General features: G+C 38.3%; 1 protein-coding gene across 4 annotated transcripts in view; it reads left to right on the top strand.

Annotated features, from left to right (window-relative positions):
- Positions 1 to 8: 8 nt before the first annotated feature.
- Positions 9 to 23,317, top strand: part of CBFB (core-binding factor subunit beta) — a 52,365-nt gene continuing 29,056 nt past the window's right edge. Inside the window, exons 1-3 of one of the 4 annotated variants that reach the window (XM_037162635.2) lie at positions 9 to 376; positions 609 to 695; positions 5,210 to 5,326. In XM_037162635.2, the coding sequence (XP_037018530.1) occupies positions 299 to 376; positions 609 to 695; positions 5,210 to 5,326 (282 nt within the window). In that variant the 5' untranslated portion in view covers positions 9 to 298. The remainder of the gene's footprint in view (positions 377 to 608; positions 696 to 5,209; positions 5,327 to 23,317) is intronic. The other 3 variants (XM_037162633.2, XM_037162634.2, XM_053666670.1) reach the window with 3 other exon arrangements.

The raw sequence follows: 23,317 nt of genomic DNA, 5'->3' as shown, positions 1-23,317 counted from the left end.
TGAGGTGGGCGGTGAGAGGAAGTGGCGGCGGCGGCCGGGGGCGGCGAGTGTGCTGGGTCCGCGCGGGCTGCAGGCAAACGGCTGTGGCGGCGGCGGCGGCAGCGTGGGCTGGGCTCGAGCGGGCCGCAGCACCTCAGACTCCCGGGAGCGGGAGCCCACGCGGGCGGGCGCCTGAAACAAAGGGAAGCGAGAGTCAGGGCGCCTGGGGTGGGCGGTCAGTCGGTCAGCGCGGAGCCGGCCAGCGGGTGCCCGCGCAAGTCCGGAGCCCGGCCGGCCGGCGCGATCTCAGGGCGGGAAGATGCCGCGCGTCGTGCCTGACCAGAGAAGCAAGTTCGAGAACGAGGAGTTTTTCAGGAAGCTGAGCCGCGAATGTGAGGTGAGGCGGACGGGCGGCGGGGAGGCCGCGGCGCGCCCGGAGTGGGCCCGGGCGGAGAAAAGTTTGGGCACCCGGGAGCCCCGCTCCGGCGCCCGCGGAGGGCAATCTCGCCCGGGCGACCGTCTGCCCGCAGACTCTGCTTGCCCTTATCGGCGCCGCGCGGGGCGGGAGGGCGCGCGGGCGGCGCCGCCGCGGATTTGACTCCTGATTTCGGGCCGTCTCTTCCTTGTAGATTAAGTACACGGGCTTCAGGGACCGTCCCCACGAGGAGCGCCAGGCGCGCTTCCAGAACGCCTGCCGCGACGGCCGCTCGGAAATCGTAAGTCTGCGTGGCGGGAGGCGCGGGGCAGCGAGGCGCGTGCGGATCACTTGTTGCGCGGGCGCTGCCGCGGCCCCGGCTCGGTTCCGGACGCCGCTGCTCCCGGAACTGAGCGGGCGCCGTCTCACTTCCTATTCGGGATTCAAAATGCGAAAGCAGACACTGGCGGGCCGCGTCCCGGCGCAGCGAGGCTTCCCCGTGAGCCTCGGAGGGTGGGTATGTTTCCCAGACGGTCCTGATTAAAACTCTGCAGTTTGCCGTCAGTGGAACTCAAGCCCGAAGCCAGCCGAACAAGGAAAGGTTATTGTGTAGGAAGTGACCCGAGTAAGAGATCGGGTATTTCTAAGGAAGAAAACACCCTTGCGGAAAAAAGAATTGGGCCTCGTTCAAAGATCTCACTCCTGGGCCGTCGTTCGTTTCTGACACGTTAGTTTTGTTGGTAAGTCTACATGTGAGCTCTCTCTCTCCCAGTATAGCTGAGAATAGTAAATCTTTACGCCAGTTATCTATTGTCCTTATGGAGGAAACAAACAAACAAAAAAAAGCGCTAGGGAACATGCCGTGTTCTTTTCTTAGGGTGATAAACCTCAGGAGACTTAGAAAGAAACCATTATCGTCTTTTTTCCAAACCTAAAAAGCGTGCCCCGTTAGTGCCGCATGGATTTGCGAAAACCACAGTTGATCTCGAGGCTGTATTAGATGGCAGATTTGGTGCTTCGCCTCTCCACCAAACCTGACGTTAAAAACAAAAGTGTTCTAGTTCCCCTTATCTCCTTTTGGCTTGTCCTATAGATGTGCTAATGGTTTGGGGGGAGGGATGAAGAAGCCAAAGGGTGGGTATGAAGAAACGAAAGAAAGATTCGTAATTTTTTAAAAAATGAAATACTGTATGATAGAATCCTACTCTGATTGGGCCCGTTGCATTTGAAGAGACCTGAAGCTGCAGCGCAGTTTGAATTTGTGTTAACAATAGGACGACATTACTGGAACACTTACTTATCCCATCTTCTTTATAGAGAATCTACTTATTTTTACTGATATATAATTCGAATACCATAAAACTCTCCCTTTTCATCCCTGAAACCAAATTTATTTTTAAAGAAAATTTCAGTATTAAAATGAAGGCTTTTTAGAATATATTACAAATAATGAGCAGATCCTGGCTAAATTTATCAGGAGCTCTAGAACAGTTGGTTATTATTGCATGTTACGGAGAAAATCTCCAGCTTTTAGCCCACTGCTAAACTTCTTGAGTAGTTGTAATAATCATGATTAAAATGTGTAATACAAATATTTTTTGGTTTTAGCACTAAGAGGTAGAAGAATTGTTTATTAGTCCAGTGATTGTATTACTCTTTGCCTGGGTTTCCTTTTGCAAAAGGTAATGGTAGACTTAACCAGTGGATTTCCTGCAGGTAATTGATGTAAGTGTAAAAGGTGGGACTCAGAGAACAGTCAAGATTTTTAACAGCTGATAGGTATTTTTGGAAACTAAGTGAAGAATAGCTATTATAGTTTTTCTGCATGTAAGCTATTAGACTTTACTGCACGTAATTATGATCTGTGAGTGTAATTTAACCCACAGTATGTTTGAATTGCTGTAATATATTATAATATTTATAGGCTTCTTGTATTTGTCATAAATTTCCAGGGATAAATCAGACATTCTAGTTCTTCCTCTTTTCTAAATATTTGATTCTACAAATTTTAATAAGGTCTTAATAGCTGACAAGTATTAAAAGTTGAAGGTACATTGAATTCTGTGTAAGATTTGCTCTTAAGACAGTATATGTCTTAATTTGTTGAATAATGCAACTATTTGTATTTGGGAAGGAATTTCACATTACCCCCTCTTTCTAGTTTCCCCTCTTTAATTCATTGTTCTCCACATTTAAATTATGGTATTCTTAACTCCTAAAGGGTGAAGACCACATTAATTCTGTGCTATATTCATTAATATACTCCCCTTTGTGCAGGTACTTTACACAATGCCTTTTGCATCATAGGTACTTGATTAATTCAATTTAGAGGTTACTTAATGCAATGCCCAAAATTTATCTTTTGACTTACAAATAGGCAGTAGCTTTTGTTTATTTGGTTGTGGAGAATAGATGTGGAAAAGGCATTCTTTGGCCTCTATTTTGACAGCAGTTATATAGTAAAAATATACATACCAGTTCCCAAAATTATTCCCAACTCTTTTTTTCTTTTTATTCTTTTTAATTTGAATATCTCCTTTATGTATCAGTGAGGTTAATGAATTTATTTTGTGTTTAGATGTGAAATAGTTTAAGGACTGTGATATTCATCTCTTCTTAACTATAAAACCCAGATTTTATCATGGAATGAATAAAAGTGATAATGGGTGAGGGATAGAATCTATTTGGTAAACTCTGATTTATTTCCCAGGTAAGTTCTTACTATGGTAAAAGTGTTGGAGATGTCTTCAACACTAATGATTAAGAAAAGAAAAAAATACTTCCAACAGGTATAGTGACTGTACTTTGAAAATAGTAAAAACCATGTATTTTTAATCCTGAAAATGGAAGGATAAAAGCTATGTTGGATTGGTACACAGTGTGCTGTTTTATAATTTATGAAACCTATAAAATTGAAGCAAGACAATCTGGAAATCTTACATATAGACATGGTACCAGTGTGGCATTTTTATGTTTTGGAACATAATTTTCCCAACTCTAATGGATGTGTAGATATTTCATTAAAGAGTTCTGTGGTCAAATAAATTTGGGAAATGTTATTTTAGAATGATCTGTTTTTTATCACTTCTGTCTCAGAGAGAGGGATCTTGATGAGATAATGGGCATAAAGTGAAGAAGCAGGAAATCTCTTCTGAGGTTGGCCTTCTGACAGGAGGTGAGGTAATGAGCTCTGTTTTTACTTAGCACAGAGCTGATTTCAGGTAGGGGTGGTGGTGGAAGGATTTGTTACTAGATGAATACTGAAGAAACATGCCTGGGAGATTTTTGTTGTAGGGCATTAATTTCATGGGCTGAGTCTCTGGTCTCCACCATTCTGCTCTGAGAATTTCATTATCTGAGGGTGGAAAAAGTTCAGAATTATTTCTCTTATTTTATTTGGCAGATACTTATATAGCATTTACTTGGTACTGTTCTAAGCACTTTACAAATAACAATTTGAGGAAACTGAGGTACAGAGTTGAGTCTTGCCTCAGGTCACATAGCCTAGGCAGTTTGCTGCTGCCTCAAATCTGCTTTTCACTCAAACTATAATGTTGGTTCATTTCATTTCACTTTATTGTTTTTTAAACTTATGCTAATTGCGGAGTAAGATATTTTTAAAGTTAATATTGTAATGACTTTTATTCAGTGTCTGTTCATAAGAAAGGGTATCCCAGTTGATTAGGGAAGTGCCATCAAAACCGTCACTAGAGGTGTAGCAGTTAGGTTGACAGTTGTACCTAACGGCACCAGTAATAGAATTAGGAATACAATTTTTAGCTCTAAAGAATCTAAGCTGTTAGTAATCATCAGGAGAACTAGAGGATAGTGGAATCAGCTAAAGGCTTCAAACAAATTGTCAAAATGTGGAACCCCTTGCTTTCAGATGAAGACAGCTTAAAAACATGATGCTTTAGAACTTTAATTGGTAAAAATAAAACAAAATTGTTCTATTTTAATTAGCAAAAGAAAACAAAATTCAACAAAGTTTGCATTTAGGTAATGAAAAATGTATTTTTTTCAAAATGCTTTTATTCTTAATTTCCCTTGGGAAGAAAGACTGTTGTTTCCACTTTTTACTTGGGGGAAATATACTTACATTGCTCAGGGACTACACAGAATGGCACTTTATTGAAATGGATTTAAAATGTTCTGTCTGTTGGACTGTGCCATCCAAGTCTTTTATAAATAATAGACGAATACTCTTTTGTTATAGTCAGATCCAGTTATCCTAAAGTCAGATTTTAGAAAATGCATATTTTTTTAATTACCCCAGATTTAGACAGAATGGGAAGTGCTGTCACAGCACATGCTAATGTATGGTTTATCAGCAGAGACAGTCCTGTGCACTTGCATGGGCTACAGAGCATAGTGTTTACTTGAACACGGGAAATAAAAAAAATTAAAATGTCTCATTTACACAACTTTAAGTTGTGGTACATTTGAAAATTCAGAATGTTTAGATATTCGGTGATTTTCACATTTAAAAATACAAGTTTTTAAATTCAAGGACGGTGGCTTCTGGTTAGACATTAGCAATGCGCAATCCTAACGTCAGCAAAAACTGACCTGAAAGAAAGTATTGATTCCATGTCTTGATTTTATATTTAAGCAGCCAATGGCAAATGTCCTCAAAATGGAATCAGATGTTTGTAACTTAATACTTTAAAAAAATGATGAGTGCATGTTTTTTACTTTTAAGTATTCTCAGTGCTGCCTGGCTTAAGACAGAAACTGATGTAAAAATAAATGACTGCCTGCATAATTTATGTAATGTCCTGCTCCTGATCCTGTTTGTATTGATTTTTCTAAAAGGCTTTTGTGGCCACAGGAACCAATCTGTCTCTCCAGTTTTTTCCGGCCAGCTGGCAGGGAGAACAGCGACAGACACCTAGCCGGGAATATGTCGACTTAGAAAGAGAAGCAGGCAAGGTAGGAAACATTTCTTTACAATTTGAAATTCTGTGGATTGTTTTTATTAGCAATTATCTGATGATTTACATTTTAATAAAGAAATCACTGTTCTGATTGTACAGGCATATGGTCAGATTTCTTTCCGTCTCATGTAAGGGTTTAATACAGTTAAAAAAAATCATTCAAATTTTGTTATTCCATTACTGATTTCATGTCTATATTGTAATAGTCTCTATAGAAAGTTCTTTAAAGAGAATAGTATACCTTATTACACATAACATTCAAAACTTAATTTCTCTAAAAGTATTGACAGGATACCTTGACCGGTGTGGCTCAGTTGGTTCAAGCATCATCCTGTAAACTGGAAGGTTATGGGCTCGATTCCTGGTCAGGGCACATGCCTCTGTTGCAGGTTCAGTCCTCCAGTTGGTTCTCTCTCACTTTCTCTCTCCCTCCCTTCCTTTCTTGCTAAAAAAAATCAGTAAGTGGGTCCTTGAGTGAGCATTAAAAAAAGAAGTGTTGATGGGAAAGATTTTTCTTAACTAAAATATGCAAGTACAGTGCTGTAGAAAAGAAATTAAGAGAAAAATGAGAGTTCTGTAAGGCTTTAAATTTAATAATATTTAGAAATAGCTCATCGGTAACTTTTTACTTCTATTAATAATTTAATTTAGAAAAACCATGAAAATTTTTACTTGGAAATAATTTGTTTTGAGAAAATGCTTCTGAGAAAACAAATAGATGCATTAAAATGTTCTTGTTGGAAGTTTAGGTTGAAGGTAAAAAATGTAAGTGGAAATGTGTAAGCTAAGAGCCCTGTTAAAATCTAAGTTAAATGTGTTATATGATTTTGGTGAAATTTTAATATCTTCTTTGGTTCATCTTTTTGTGTAGACATTGACTTCAATAAAATACTTAAAGAAAAAGTTTTAATCTCATTTTGTATCAAATACTTGATTTTCTTTTTCCTTTGCAATGTTTTCGTACCTGTTTTTCTTTTTAAGATTTTATTTATTTATTTTCAGATAGAGGGGAAGGGGGGGAAAGAACATCAATGTACCAGAGATACATCGATCAGTTGCCTCTCACACGCCCCCAACTGGGGACCTGGCCCATCACCAAGGCATGTGCCTTGGTGCTACTTTTTTGCAAGTATCATCATGAATTGCATAATGCAAAACATAAGAAACACCTAAACATTTCCTTTGAGGAACTTAAGTTTGTTTAATGTGGTAGGTCAGCTATTACAGACCTACCAAAAATAAATCCTTTCCCTTCAACTTTAATGCTAAACTATTTTTTTTACTTCAAAATTGACATCTCAGTGTTACTGAAGTCCTCCAGTATTTAATACCTATTAAATGGGTGTCAACTCTACTAGGAAGTAGTTTACTTGAGTTAATTTAATGATATATGTTTATTAGATTGAAGACCATATTATCCTTGGACTTAAGCCATTGAGGTGTTTTTTGTTGTTTGACCAACAACAGAAGCGTTTTAATGACTTATTCTAGTACTTACAGGATACATTTTCAAATAGATGAGAAAAGTGATAAAACTGATGTAAGGTATTAGGAAACTTAGGTTTTGTTAATACTTGTTTTAGAAATTTTCTTTCTGTAAAGGGCCAGATATTAAATATTTTCAATTTTGCAGGCATATGGTCTCTGTTGCAACTACTCAGTTCTGCTCTTAGTGTGTGAAAGGAGCCATAGACAACATGTAAACAAATGAGTGTGGCCATGTTCCAAGAATGGTAACACTGGCAAAAAATCGGTATCTTTCCCTCAGATTTAAATCTGTAAATGTTTATGTGTAGATGATGTATTTTTCAAATATAGTTTTGCCACTGCCTATAGTACACTACTAGAATCTGAAGGGGAAAAAGCATTTTAAAGCAAAAAAAAATCCTGCTCATATTACCCCATGCCACTGGGATAAAGTGTGCCGGTGAATCTGGAAGAGAGGTACTGACCTATGTTTTCTCATCCATGGAGTTTAGGCTGTAGGGTCTCTCTCTCCCCCTCCTTTTTTATGGTCTTTTTCTGTTCACCATTAGCTTTTATTTCTGTCTTAACAGGACAAGAACTAGAAGCTTCTATTTCCTTCTAAAACTGAAGGAATCCCCCCAGATGTTAATTATTTGCCTCTCCTTATATTGAATCACAAATCAGTGTCTTTTTTCCCCCCACATACTCTCCACCAGTTTACTTCCTGAAGCAGCTTAGTTCTCTTCGCATTCACACCCAGCTTTGAGAAAGCTGCTGGTTAAAGGCTTTAGAATCAGGCAGAATTTGGTCCTGGTTTTAGTTGCTATTATGTAACTTTGGGCAAAATTATTTAATCTTACGGTTCTCAGTTGTAAAATGAGGTTAATGCATACCTCCTAGGGTTGCCCTAGTGATTGAAATAGTGAATGCAAAGTGCTTAGCTCCATATATGACACAGTTATTCAAAAATTCGCTTACTCAGAAGGTATTTGTTGAGTATCTGTTATGTATACTGAACCACTGTCCTAGGTTGGCACTTGTGATATATTAGTAAACAAAACAAAGATCTTGCCCTAGAGGTTGTTTTATGAAAGGAGTGGAAGAGTGGACAATGCACATAATAAATAAATTATATGTATATTATGTTACAAAATGGTAAGTACTCTGAAACAAAAAGAAAAAGTAGAGTAAAATAAGGATGAGTAGGAATGTCTGCCTTTTTAGATAGGATGGTCTAGGTAAAAAAAAAAAAGGTCATATTTGAGCAGAAACCTGAAGGAGGTCAGTAAATGATGAGCCATGCAGGTATGGGGAAAGGTGTTCCAGGCCCAGAAGACAGCCATTGTAAAGGCCCTAGAGTGTGTGTATTTGATACATAGCAAGCAGGCCAGTGTGGCTGGAGAAGACTGAGCAAGGAGCATAGTAGTAGGAGTAGTGGGAGGTGAGACTGGGGAGATAGTAAGGAGTTTCCAGTTTGTGTGACCATGGCAGCCATTGGAACGAGATGGACTTTGAGTGCAGTGGGGAGTTGTTTCATGTTTTTGAGCAGATGAACCATATGATCTGCTAGGGTTTTGAAAGGATCACTCTAGCTGCTAGGTTAACAATAGGCTACAGGGGGCAAGTGTGAAGCAGGGTGACCAGTTGGGCTATTACAGTAAACTCGGTGAGAGACCATGGTGGCAGCAGTGGAGGTTGTGCGAAGTGGTCATGCGAATTTTGAGATAGTGCCAACAGGGTTTGCTTATGGGTTGGTTGTGGGATGTGAGAGTCAAGAATGACTAACTCTTTTGGCAAGAGCAACTGGAGTAAGGGATCGCTGTCATCTGAGATGGGAAAGGCTGTGGGTGGAATAATTCTGAGGAGCAGTTTAGGGCCTGAGTTTCTGGTGGTAGCTTGTTACTGAAGCTTCTATTTTCTCACTACTTCTCTTTAAGTCGTGGCACTGCTTTTTCATAAGTGACCCTTTGCTTATCTCAATTCAGTGGTCTCTTAAAAAGAATCAACTTTACTGAAGTATACACTTCACAAATACTGAAGTATAGTTCACAAATAATAAAATGCACCCAATTTAAGTGTATAATTTGAGTTTTAACAAATGTTCACACCCATGTAAAAACCACCCACAATGAAGATAATGTTTCAGTTACTGCCAAAAGTTTCCTTGCATCCTTTTAATGGGAATTTGGGAGTGGCTTGGCTGGGTGGCTCTGGCTCAGGGATGGGGCTTTGTAGTTCTCTGAAGGCTTGACTAGAGCTGAACTCCAAGCTCAACTCTTGTGACTTTTAGTAGGTGGCTTCACTGGCTTCAGTTCATAGTCATGTGTGCTGTTCCATAGAGAAAAAAGTGAAGTCACTATAAGAATAGTCACTCTGCCTAGTCTTATATTGCTTGTTTATACTCTGTTCATTAGAAGCAAATCATTAAGACTAGCCCACATACTCCAGGCTGCATTCAGCAGAGAGGGGGGAAATTTATTCACACACTTGAGTGTGCATACCAGGAGGCCAGGATCATTGGGGCTATCTTGAAGACTGGCAACTGTAATATTCACTTAGATTTAGTAAAGTCAGGAAAAAGGAGAATGCTAATAGGAAACAAAAGCTTTATATGCTTGATTTGAAGTAGGGCTTTATGATCTAAGAAAATAGGCTCAGTAAAATCAGTTCTTTTATCTATTATAGGAATATTTTCAAACCAAGGGTCTTCAGTAAGAAAGATTTATTAATGGATAGCCTGACAGTAAATAGGTACTTTGTGTATGATCAAATCAGAGCACACACTTTTATAATCTGACTGTCAAATTTATTTGGAACTTTTGCACCCTGGTGTCTAGTGAGCTGCCTACAATGGCTCTTAATAAGGGTTTTTCTCAAAAGAAGGTTTAAAATGATACAGTGTAGTATCTGTATCATTTTGAAAGAGCTCTGGATTTGAGTCAAAAGATAATTACTCATAATCATTTTCCTTACCTGTAAATGGGAATCAGAATGTCTGCCTTACGTATATACCTCATGTATATGAGGATTAAATGAGGTGCCAGAATATGTGAAAATGCCTTTTAGATTGTGAAGCTTTCTATCCAAAGCCAGGGTACTTGATGATTTTGTAGGGAGAGATAGGTAATCATGTAGGAGTTTGGGTATTGTACCGTGCCTTAGGTCAGCTTTACTTCAGGTAGCTGTGCAGTCTTGGAACACTGTATCTTTCCCAAGTAATCTGTTGTGGTGCCCTAATAAAACCCAAAAGCCAAAAAGGTTCTTAATTCTTCCTTAATCTAAACTCTTCCCTCTATTCCCCACTGGTGTGGCTCAGTGGATTGGGCATCAGCCTTAGAACCGAAAGGTTGCCAGTTCGATTCCCTGTCAGGGCACACATCTGTGTTGCAGGCTAGGTTCCCTGGTTGAGGTATCGGGGTACATGTGAGAGGCAAATAATGGATGTTTCTCTCTCTCATTAGTTTTTTTTAAGGTTTTATTTATTTTTAGAGAGAGGGGAAGGGGGGGAGAAAGAGAGGGAGAGAAACGTCCGTGTATGGTTGTCTCTCATGTGGCGCCCCCCACTGCTGCCTCTACCGCTGGGAACCCGGCCCCCAACCACAGGCAACCTTTTGGTTTGCAGGCCAGCATTCAATCCACTGAGCCACACCAGCCAGAGCTTACATCAGTGTTTCTCTCTCTTTCTTTCTCCCTCCCTTTCCCCTCTCTCTAAAAATAAATAAAAATCTTTAAACTGCTTTCTTCTAATTTAGCTGTCAGAAGACAAGGAAAGCTACTGATCAGAATTCAAATTGGTCTTACATTGAGTTTTTGTAGGTTAGGCAACTCTAGTTTCTTTGATCTTTCCTCTTAGGACCCATTTTCAATTACTTCTTATTTCAAACAAATCAAATGATTATGGTTGACCAAAACTTGCTAATCTTAAGTGGTAAGATTAATGGTTTTTGCACTCATTCTGTGTTTCATAAAGCCTCTTTGGGATTTTGAATTAATGATTATATACTCTTACTACATAATTCTAGTTTTTGAGTATAAAATAAAGTGTATGAAAAATATAAACTAAAAAGAATGAACTTTACAGTGCTACTGTTCGTTTACTATTTTTTTCTATGGACATTGAATATACTATCTAGTGTTACTACATTGGCCACAGAAAGAAAAAGCTTAAACTCTTGTTACAGTTGTTGCATTAATTACTGTTTACAACTTGTGATTTTATTGATAGTCAACATGTTACCAGACATTGAGAAATAGTTATAAAGCATATGTCATTAGAGTAGGTATTTTTTTAAAAGATTTTATTAATTTTTTTGGCGGGGGGGGGAAGGAGAGGGAGAGAAACATTGATGTGGAGGAGAAACATCAGTTGGCTGCCTCTCACACACCCCCAACAGGCCACTCAGCCTGAAATGCAGGGGTGTGCCCTAACGGGATCAAACCAGTGACCTTTCTAGTTCACAGGCCAGCACTCAATGTACTGAGCCATACCAGCCAGGTCTAGAGTAGGTATTTTTCATTTCTTGTTTAATTTTTTAAATAGATTTTATTTATTTATTTTTAGAGAGGCAATAAGGAAGAGAGAAAGAGAGGGAGGTAAACCTCAGTGTGTGGTTGCCTCTCACATGCCCCCCACTGGGGACCTGGCCTACAGCCCAGGCATGTGCCCTGACTGGGAATTGAACTGGCGACCCTTTGGTTTGCAGGCCTTTGCTCAATCCTCTGAGCCACACCAGCCAGGAGGGCTGCTAGAGTAGGGATTTTTTTAAATAAGTGTTTTGATAAAATATGTTTTTCCTTTCTGAACTTTTATACTTAAAAATCTTTTATCATTCTTTTTCATGAGCCTCAAATAGCAAAGCAAAACTTAACAGCAATCGATTTAATGAATGAGAACAGACTCTCATTTTAAATGGCCTCTCAAAGGTCTGTGACTCTGCTTCTTCTGGAGCATTTTGCTTACTTGCCTGCAGGATCTTTGTCCCAAAATAAATATTGTGTCTGTTTATATACCATCCACAATTTGGCAGAGTTTAGAGGACTCCTTGATGTTAGTTTTGAGAAATCCTACTCAAGCTCAACAAGTTCCTTCTCCTCCTTTGGCATTCCAGTCACTTCAAATAAAAGATATCTGTGGTAAAGCTTTGGAATGTGATTTTCCCCTAGAGAAACTGAAGCAACTTTACAAGTAGCTTGTCAGATCTAGATTTTAAGTATTTCAGTTCAACTAAAATGTGAAATATATTTTTTGCCACTTGGTTATCAATACTTCAGTACATTAAAATAAGTAATCTGGCTTTTTAAAAATATGTTTTAAGTATAATAACAATTATAAATTTTAAACTGGAAGTATTATGCTTACATATTTATTTTAAATTTTATTTCATTTACTTTTTAAAAGATTTTATTTATTTTATTTCAGAGAGGGGGGAAGGGAGGGAGAAAGAGAAGGAGAGAAACATCAGTGTGTAGTTGCCTCTTTCATGCCCCAAACTGGGGACCCGGTTGGCAATCTGGGCATGTCTCCTGACTGGGAATTGAACCAGCGACCCATTGATTTGCAAGCCAGTACTCAGTCCACTGAGCTGCCAAGGCTTAGGCTTACATTTTGAAAGAAAAGCTTTTATTTCAAAAAAATTTTTAAAGATTTTATGTATTTATTTAGAGAGAGAAAGGGAGGGAGAAAGAAAGGGAGAGAAACATCAGTGTGTGATTGCCTCTCAGTGGACCCTACTGGGGACCTGGTCCCCAACCCAGGCATGTTGCCCTGGCTGGGCATCAATCTGGGGACCCTTTGGTTCACAGCTCATGCTTCACCCACTGAGCTACACCAGCCAGGGCTTATTTCAGTAATTTTTCAATCTGCGAGGGAGAATTTTACTGGCTTTGTGAATAAATAAGAATGTTTAAAAATTAAGATGCCATGTTTTAGTGCCTTCCAGTTAGTTACATTAATTTACATGTAATGGTAAATGTACCTCTGAAGTATCTGAAGGTTTTATATTCTCTTTTTTTCCTTCTTTTGAACTGCATTTTTGTTGGGATTTATCTTTTAGTGTAAAGGTAAATTTTCAGTTATGGCTTTATCTAAATTATATATTCCAAGTTAGAGAAGATAGAAATATATGTCTGAAAAGAACATCCTTAATCGTTCCCCACTTTGCTGCTTCTTTTTACCTCAATATTTTTAATGATTAATTCAAACACTACAGAAATTAAAAACCTTTGAAATGTTATCAACTGGAAAAATTGATTTTTGAAAAAGACAGCTTTATCCTAGTTTTACTGCTTCCCATTTTCTATCGAAATTAATTTTTTAAAAACCATTATTGATGTATAATTTATATACAATGAAATTCACCTATTTTGTAGGTATACAATTCTGTGACAAATGCATATAGTCAGTGGTGTACCTACCACCACAATCAAAATATAGAACATTTTCATAACTTAAAAGTTACCTCATGCCCCCTTTGCAGTCAGTCCTCTCATCCCCTGGTCCAGGCAACCATCGATAATGCTTTCTGTTACTATAGTTTGGACTTTCCTAGGCTTTTAAAAATTTTTATTTAAATTTTTATTTAAATTTTTATTTAAGTACAGTTTTCTGCCTTTTACTACCATCCCAACCCACCCCCATCAGCTCTCCCTCCCATTTCCACCCCCCGTGTTTTTGTCCATGTGTCTCTTGTACTTGTTCCTGTAAACCCTTCCTCTTTTTCCCTGAAATTTCCTCACTCCCCCCTCTGGTCACTGTCAGCCTGTTCTCTATTTCAGTGTCTTTGGTTATATTTTGCTTGTTTGTTTGTTTTATTGTTTAGGTTCCTGTTAAAGGTGAGAACATATGGTATTTGTTTTTCACCGCCTGGCTTATTTTGCTTAGCATAATGCTTTCCAGTTCCATCCATGCTGTTGCAAAGGGTAGGAGCTCCTTTCTTTCTGCTGCATAGAATTCCATTGTGTAAATGTACCATAGTTTTTTTTGATCCATTCATTTACTGATGGGCACCGAGGTTGTTTCCTGCACTTGGTATTGTAAATTGTGCTGTCATGAATGTTGGGGTGCATAGGTTCTTTTGGATAGGTATTTCAGAGTTTTTTCTTTCTTTTTCTTTAATTATTGTTCAAGTAGTTTTCTGTCTTTTACTCCCATCCCAGACCACCCCCCCAGTGCTCCCCACCTCCCTCCCATTTCCACCCCTGTTAGTTTTCGTCCATGTGTCCTTTATATTTGTTCCTGTGAATCCTTCCCCTTTTCCCCTGAAATTCCCTCTCCTCTCCCCTTTCCTAGGATTTTATATAAATAGAATCCTACAGTAAGTAGTCTTTTGTGTCTAGTTGTCACTTAACAACATACTTTTGAAATATATCCATGTTGTATGTATAATAGTTCATTCCATTTTATTACTGAGTATTTTTTTCATTGTGTGGATATGCCACATTTTATTTATCCATTTCCCAGTTGACGGCCATTTAGGTTATTTCCCCTTTTTTGGCTATTGTGAATAATGCTGCTTTGAATTTTTACACAAGTCTTTTATGTGGACATATGTTTACGTTTCTCTTGGGTAGATATGTAGTATTCGAATTTCTGGGTCATTTTGTGAATATAACTTTTTAAGAAACTGCTAAACTGGCCCTGATAGGTGTGGCTCAGTTGGAACTTTGTCCCGTACACCAAAAGGTGGGGGATTGATTCCCAGTCAGGGCACATAATTAGATGAGATCGGTCCCATTCAGGGTGGTCTAGCCGTAGATGGGCACATAATTAGATTGCATGTTCGATCCCTGGTTGAGGCACATAGGGGAGGTGGTGGTGTTTCTTTCTCACATTGATCTTTCTTTCTCCCCCTTCCTCTCCCTTTCTCTCCCTTCCTCTCTCTTTCTCTAAAATCAGTAAATATCTTTTTAAAAATAAAAATTAAAAAAAATGTGGGGGGAGTGGAGCATAAGGGAATTAAATGGTAACAGGGAAAAAATACAATAAGGATTAAATTGAAAAAAGAAACTGCTCTGGCTGGTGTGGCTCAGTGGATTGAGTGCCTGCCTGCAATCCAAAGGGTCACTGGTTCAATTCCCAGTCAGGGCATATGGTTGGGTTGCAGGACAGGTCCCTAGTTGAGGGTACGCAAGAGGCAACCACACATTGATGCTTCTCTCCTTTTCTTTCTCTCTTCCCTTCTCTCTAAAAATGAATTAAAATTTTTTTCTTAAAAAAACCCCTGCTAAACTGTTCTGTGAAGTGGCTGTACAGTTTTGCATTCTCACTCCCAGTTATGAAAATTCCAGTTACTTCACAATTTACTAACACTTCGCACTGCCAGTCTTTTCTGTTTTAGCTGTTTTATTGAGTGTGTAGTGGTATCTCATTTTGGTTTTAATTTGCATCTCCTTAGTGAGTAATGATGTTGAGCATGTTTTATGTGCTCATGTGCCATTTGTGTATCTTTGATGATATGTGTGTTCACATCCTTTGCCCATTTTCCTATATCAGGTTATTATTGAGACGGAAGAGTTTTATGTTTTCTAAATATAAGTTCTTCATGGGATTTTTGCAATTGAAGTTTTATTATGAATCATATTTATTTTTAAAGAGATTTTATTTTTATGAGTCATATTTAAAATAGAGATAGCCTTTACTGTGTATTTGACATTATATATATTTAAAAAATATATATATTTTTTAAGAGAGCACTTCTTAAAAAAATGATTTGAGAGAGACAGAGAAACATTCATTTCTTGTTCCATTTATTTTAAACAGTCATTGGTTGATTCTTGTATGTGCCCTCACTGGGGATCGAATCTGCAACTCTGGTATCAGAATGATGCTCTAACCAACAGAGCTACCCAGCCAGGGCCAAAATTTAGATCTTTCTGATTTTACTGTTATTAACCATGGAAAAACAGAAATATTAGAAATAAGTAGATACCTGTGCATAAGAAGGAAGTGACAAAATGATTATCAGTATTAATCTTTAAAATAAAAAGATGAGTAATAAGACATGGATGTACTTAGGACACATGCAGTGTACATCTTATCTAGGAATTCTTTGCAAATCTAGGAAACTGTCATATTGTACAGATAGCAATCATGAAAAATCTTTCATACAGAAAACATTGGGCATTCTAGTAAAGGTATTGGGAGAGCAGGAAAGTTGAATAGATGGGACTCCCTTTGTTTTTAAGATTTTTACCTATTTATTTTTAGAGGGGAAGGAAGGAAGAGAGAGAAACATTGATGTGAGAGAGAAAATGGATCTGGCAAGCCCCCTCTTGCACGCCCCCAACTGGGGACCCGGCCTACAACCCAGGCATGTGCCCTGACTAGGAATCGAACTGGCAACCTTTTGGTTTTCAGGCCAGCGCTCAATCCACTGAGCCATTCCAGCCACAGCTGGACTCACTTTTTTTTTTTTTAATTTATTTATCGTTAGAGGGAAAGGGAAGGAGAGAGGGAGAGAAATGTCAATGTATGGTTGCCTCTCGTGTGTCCCCTACTGGGAACTGGCCTGCAACCCAGGCATGTGCCCTGACTGGGAATCGAACCTCAGTTCTTTGGTTCACAGGCCCGCACTCAATCCACTGAGCTACACCAGCCAGAGCTTACTTTTTCCTTTATACTTTTTTATTTTCTCATTTAAGAATTAGAATAATAGCAGACAGCTCTGTAGCATGGGCTATGTGCCAGGCTCTGTTTTAATTGATACATAAATCATCTACATTGATACTTTTATGATCTCCATCTTACTGCTAAGAAAACATTTGTAAATTTTAATACTATTTAACTTGAGCAAGAGACTTTATTTCTTTGATACCACTTTTTTGATACTTAGTTTTCTGCTGTGGATTAGAAGCCACAGACTAGCAAACATGTTTACATTATAGACCTGATAAGGAGTGTAATTATTTTTACCTTCTTTTGTGAAAGTATGCAATGTAAATAGTTGGAAATTATCATTAGCTTTTCACTTGAGGCTGGGCCTTGTCAAATTAATGTGTACTTAGGAACCAAGAATAAACACTTAAATTGGGTCTTTTGGCAGTATAACTGCACTTTTAGGACTCTGATGCTGTGGGTGATACTGTGTGTCCTAAGAAGGAAAGGGTTGAGTCTGGGAATGGTTGGCAGGTTGATTTTATGAGTGAAAACCTTTTTCCACATATACAATCAATACGGAGCCCTCTTGTGTTTAAAAACTTCAGAAGCAAAAGCCAATTAAACTTCAGATTAAAACAATGGAATAGCCTAGAACATGTGATGTCAACATTTCCATTAGGAAATTTAGATGTTTTTCAAACACAGTATTCTGCTCATATTAAATAATAATTTCCAGTAAATGGCCTTACTTGCAGAATATTGTTTTAAATAAAAGCCTTTGGGGAAAACTCTCTAAATTTTCTAAGGATATGTATAGCTAGCTTTTCAGTTCTGGCTTGCGATTATCCCTTCACTATCCAGAATGTTTCTGGGCCATTTAAAAAAATAGTAAAATTTTGCCCTGGCTGGTGTGGCTCAGTGGGTTGAGCATCGGCCTGTGGACCAAAGGTTCACCATTTCAGTTCCCAGTCAGGGCACATGCCTGGGTTGTGTGTGAGAGGTAACCGTACATTGGTGTTTCTCTCCCTTTCTCCCTTTCCCTCTCTAAAAATAAATAAATAATTTTTAAAAAAGCAAAAATTAAAAAATTAATTAAATCAACATTATGTAAAATTTACTATCTACCCTTTTTAAAGTGTGCAATTCAGAGTGTTTTAAGATATTCACAGTGTATAAGCATCACCACTAATTCCAGAACATTTTTCAGTACTCTGGACCATTTTAAATACATTTTGACAAACTGAAAGCCAGTTTCTGTGGTGATTACCAGGTATTGTGTTAGATGATTTAGATTATCACTAATTCTCTTAACTCTGCACTATATAATGATGTGTTTTATTTAATTTTAGAACATATTTTATGATAGCTTGATTTTACAGCTGAGGAGACTAAATAAATCTTTGACAGTCATGTAACCTGTTTCCTAGATAGACCTAGGTCTTTTTTTTCTCACCTTAGTATGTTCTTCGCAGTATATAGTACATTTCTGCTAATAAATAATTATTAGGTGAGTTGCCAGAAACTTCATATACCACCCTCCAAAACCCTATGTTAAGTTATTTTGGCCGACCAAGTTACTCTTATCATTAAAGTGAATAACCATTAATATTTTAATATGATCTCTTTAGACCTCATTTTGCTGACTTTGAAACAGCCTTTAACCTGCATCTTTTTCCTTTTACCTTTAACTTTACTTGTATTGATTTTCTGACTTGTAGTGCAATCTTTGCAATGATGATTGCTCTTCCAGAAAACTACACATACTCAGCTCTTTTGTGTTAATGTTATGCTAGTAATTTGGTAAAGTTCACTATAATATATATTTTTTTAATTCTTACAGAGATGACAGGAATGGATTATAATAAAATCTGCCACTTTATTTCATTACTTTTTATCTTAATAAGAAAGCAAGACTTTTATAATTTAATTTTAAAGATTTTATTTATTTATTTATTTTCAGAGAGAGGAGAGGGGAAGGAGAGAAAAATTGATGTGTAAGAAAAACATCAGTTGGTTGCCTCTTGCTCACCCCTAACTGGGGACCTGACCTGCAACCCAGGCACATACCCTGACAGGGAATCAAACCAGCAAACATTAGGTTCACAGGCGCATTCTCAATCCACCAAGCCACACCAGCAGGGGTGCAATGTGGTTTTTGTTAAGTCATTTATAATACTCTATAAGATGTGCTAAATTAGGTTGGCTGGTTCTTATTTTTTTACTTTTTTAGTATGTTCATTGTTTAATTCACTTCTCTCATTAAATGCTAGTCATCTTTTCATTTGTTAAATGTATGTATGTATGTATGTATGTATTTATACAGACAGGAATGGAGGGGGTGGGGAGAGAAACAGCGATGTGTATTTGCCGCTTGCATGCCCACAATGCAGGCACGTGCCCTGACTGGAAATTAAACTGGCGGCCCCTTGGTTTGCAGGCCGGCACTTAGTCCACTGAGCCATACCAGCCAGGGCTGATTTTTTGTTGTTGTTTTAAATCCTCACCTGAAGACATGCTTGTTGATTTTTAGAGTGAGGGTAAGATAAGGGGAGAGAAACATCATCTGTTATTTCACCAATGTATGTGCCCCTACTGGGGGCTGAACCCACAAACTCAGTGTGTGCCCTGACCAGAAATTGAACCTGTGACCTTTTGGTTTATGCTTCAGACAACTGAGCTACACTGTTCAGGGTGTGACAAGCATCTTTCATGTGCTTATTGGTTATTTATATATCTTTGGAGAAATGTCTATTCAAGTCCTTTTCCCATTTTTTAACTTTAGTTTTTTGTCATTTGAGGAGTTCTCTTTATTAGTTTTGGATATTAATCCCTTAGTATGTAAATGATTTGCACATATTTTCTCCCACCCTGTGGGTTGCCTTTTTACTTCCTTAGTGTCTTGTTGCATAAAATTTAAAAAATTTCATAACATCTTACTTACTTGTCTTTGGTATTAACAAGAAATCATTGTCACATCCAATGCCATGAAGCTTTTACCCTACGTTTGTTTCTAAAAGTTTTATAGTTTTAGGTCTTTGATTCATTCTGAGTTAGTATTTTAATACAGTATTAGATAAGGGTCTTTTATTCTTTTTGATGTGCAAATCTATTTTCCTGTTACCAATTGTTGAAAAGACTGTCCTTTGTCCATTGAATGGTTATGGTACCTTTGGCAAAAGTCATTTGACCATATATGTGAGAGTTTATTTCTGGGCTTTCTATTTTGTCCCATTGGTCTATATTTTGTCATTATAATACTACACTGTTTGATCATGTAGCTTTGTAGTAAGTTTTTTTGTTTTGTTTTTTAGTATAAATTTCCCCACAAGGGGCATTTTATTGATAACACTAGTCTACTTCCCTTTCAAAAACCAATTGCAACCACATGGAGCATCCATATCCTAAAGATATTATTATCACACAGTTAAACAAAATATGAAGCTTAGAATTGGATCACTTGGACCTTTCTCTTCTTATCCCCTCCTGGTTCAAAATGTTTGCATCTCTTAATGACCACCAGCATTCTTTTAGATCTGCAGTTGGGCTCAACGCATTCAAGCCTCAGAATCTTTGTAATTTTAACCTTTTTGTGGCAAATTGACTTAGTCTGCCCACCGTAGCAACTCTGCTTTCTGTCATAATGCCACATTTCCTACAGAGAATCCTTGCCCTTGTACTGTGTCACTTTGCCACATTGGTGCTTGCCACACTTCTTACAGAAAGTCTGGCAGGTTCACCATGTTCATTCACAAAGAGCACTGTCAGAGTGGAAAGCTCAAGAAGTTTTGAAATCAGAAAGTGTGAGTCCTCAAGTTTTCAAGATTGTTTTGGTTATTCAAGGTCTCTTGAAATTCCATATTAATTTTAGGATGGGCTTTTCTGTTTGGTTAACACCTTCATTCATTGGGTAGATGTGTACATGTAGATACACACAGTCTATTAAGTTTCAGGGATAGTCTGTATTTGCATTATGATTTTGGAACTGTGGGAAGTACACTGGTCAGTTAATTGCATTAAATCACTATAGGAGAAGCTATTTTTTACACTTACATGCAACCCAGTTGTGATTCAGAGGCAAACGAGATTCAATGGCTGACTAGTCATTACCCAACAGGGGAGCAGCTTACGGTGCACTTATGAATGGGAGGAGCATCTGGCTAAAGGAGGATGAGTCAGAACCAAGTATCTTCTAAAAACATCTGTTAAAATAGACTACAGAAATAGCAACTAAAAGTCAGGATACATTCTTCCTTAATGGAATATCTTGTTTTTCTTGGTGCCCATGACCATCTCAGTATCACTACTTGCCTGCTGGGTTATTGGTGGGAATAACTGTTCTTTGTCCTGAATAAATGGATCTTTCCCTTGGAAAGAAGTTACTTTGTACCTACAGATTCTATCCTGTGCCCAGCTACCTAGGAGCTAGAACACTGAACTTCTATAAATATGTAGTATTATAGAAGAAAAGGCAGTTTTTCTGTAGCTCTACTGCTACATGATATGGAATTTAAAGCTACAGATTGTGAACATTAAGTGGTATTGTGTAATTTGGGTTGACTGTACCATCATAAATACTGATATTTAGAGCTTGAGTTGATTAAAAAATTGTGTAGTACTTTTACCTTATTTCTGAAAGACAAGGCTATAGAGCCCTGGCTGGCATAGCTCAGTGGATTGAGCAGGGGCCTGGGAACCAAGCACCCACGGTTCGATTCCCAGTCAGAGCACATGCCCGGGTTGCAGGCCAGTTCCCAGTAGGGGACGCGTGAGAGGCAACCACACATTGATGTTTCTCTCCCTCTCTCCTTCCCTTCCCCTCTAAAGGTAAATAAAATATTTTAAAAAAAGAAGAAAGACAAGGCTATAGTCACTTTTAATTTCTGTGAAGTCTCAAACATTCTCTGATATTTTAGTTTTGGAAAGATAAGCATGACCTTTTGTTGTTTTGTGTATAATTAGTTTAACCTATTTACTCATTTTAAAAGGTTTTATAGAATTCATTTTGAATAAATATTTCATTGTTCTTAGGACAATGGATTTAATCCCTAGGTCATATTTACTAAGTTTTCTTTTCATAGTTCGAAATAGCACATCATTATTTTTGGTGAAAAATGTCTTAGTGTTTAAATGACATTATTGAATTACATTACAAAACGCTAAATTGGTAAGAGACAGAATTTTATTTTTTTCATACTATGAGGTTTGGTATTTATGAATGTAGGAAAGTGGCAAACATTACTTTGAAAATCTACATATAAAATTTTATTTACTTGAATGTGAACATTTAAATAAATCATGAGGATCATCTAAATATTAAAGTATAATTTTACACACTGCACTAGGCTTGGTGAAGAACTAGCCGTTTTCTGAATCCATTTAGGAACTTTCTAAAAAGGATCAGTGGTTTTCTTTGTCATGAGAGAACTTTTATAAAGAAGTAATAAACTTCCGGTCAAGATCGAGGTGTAGGTAGACACACTTTGCCTCCTTATGTAACCATAGAAAGAATTACAACTAGATTTCAAAACAAGTAACACCTAGAACCATCAGAAAATAGACCTATATGGAAGTCCAACAACTGAGAATTTAAAGAAGCCACATTCATCCAGGTGGGTGGGAGGGGCAGAGTCATGGAGAGGCACAGAGATGTACTGGTGGCAGAACTGAGGATCTCACATTCACATGGCGGATGAAAATCAGGAGGGATACCTTGGGAGTGAGCAACCCCAGCCCCAGGCCATATCACACAACCCAGGGTTCCAGTGCCAGGAAAATGAATTTCCATAGCTTCTGGCTGTAAATACTAGAGGGGGTTGGGGGAGTGGAAGAAATTGCTGGATTTTTCAGCTTAAAGGGCCCACGTGGACTTAGAACATACACAAACCCACCCACTCTGTGATTCACCACTAGGGCAGCAGCTGGAAGGGGGTGCCAGTTGCATATGGGAAGAAGGTAAAGTGCCTGGAAACGGGTTGAGTGCCAGGTAAACCTTCAGAGGCCAGGCAGCAGCATTGTCCCCTCTCCAAGCCCTCCTTTCACACAGATCCACATAGCATAGAAGTCTGTTGCTCCACCCTGGCAATTACCTAAGGCTCCACCCCACACGATTTACAGGTGCCTTTTCTACAATAGGTCATGCTACTAAGATAGGGAAGCTGCCAAAATTGAGACAGAAATATGGCCCGAATGAAAGAACAGAACACAACACAACACCAGAAAAAGAACTAAATGAAAACAGAGATAACCAACCTATAAGAGGCAGGGCTCAAAACACTGGTGATCAGGATGCTCAAAGAACTTAAGTATGGCAACAACATAAAAGAAGAAATGAAGGTTACACTAAGTGAATAAAAAATCTACAGGGAACCATTGATTGAGGGGAAGAATCCAGGATTCAAATAAATGATTTGGAACATAAGTAAACATTCAACCAGAAAAGCAAGAAGGAAAAGTAATTTTTTTAAGCTTTTATTTATTCATTTTTAGAAAGAGGAGAAGAGAAGGAGGGAAATATCAATGTGCAGTTGCTTCTCCTGCCCCCAGGCATGTTCCCTGATTGGGAACTGAACTGGCGACCCCTTGTTTCAAAGCCCGAGCTTAATCCACTGAGCTACACCAGCCAGGGCGGAAAAAGAATTAAAAAAAAAATAAAGGATAGTATGGGGACCCTCTGGGACAGCTCCTAACATACTAACATCCAAACCATGGGGGTGCCAGAGGAGGAGAGGAAGAGCAAGAATTTGAAAACTTAGTTCAAAAAAAATAGTAAAAGAAAACTTACCTAATTTGGCCAGGGGAATAGACATACAAGTCCAGGAACACAGAGTCCCAAACAAGTTGGACCCAAAGAAGACTACACCAAGACACATCATAATTGGAAATGCCAAAGGATAAAGATGAAGAGAGACTCTTAAAGGCAACAAG

Source organism: Artibeus jamaicensis, unplaced genomic scaffold, assembly GCF_021234435.1.
Source record: "Artibeus jamaicensis isolate MK-2021 breed Jamaican fruit bat unplaced genomic scaffold, CSHL_Jam_final contig_464, whole genome shotgun sequence".
NCBI classification, from domain to species: Eukaryota; Metazoa; Chordata; class Mammalia; order Chiroptera; family Phyllostomidae; genus Artibeus; species Artibeus jamaicensis.
This window is presented reverse-complemented; position numbering and strand designations above follow the sequence as displayed.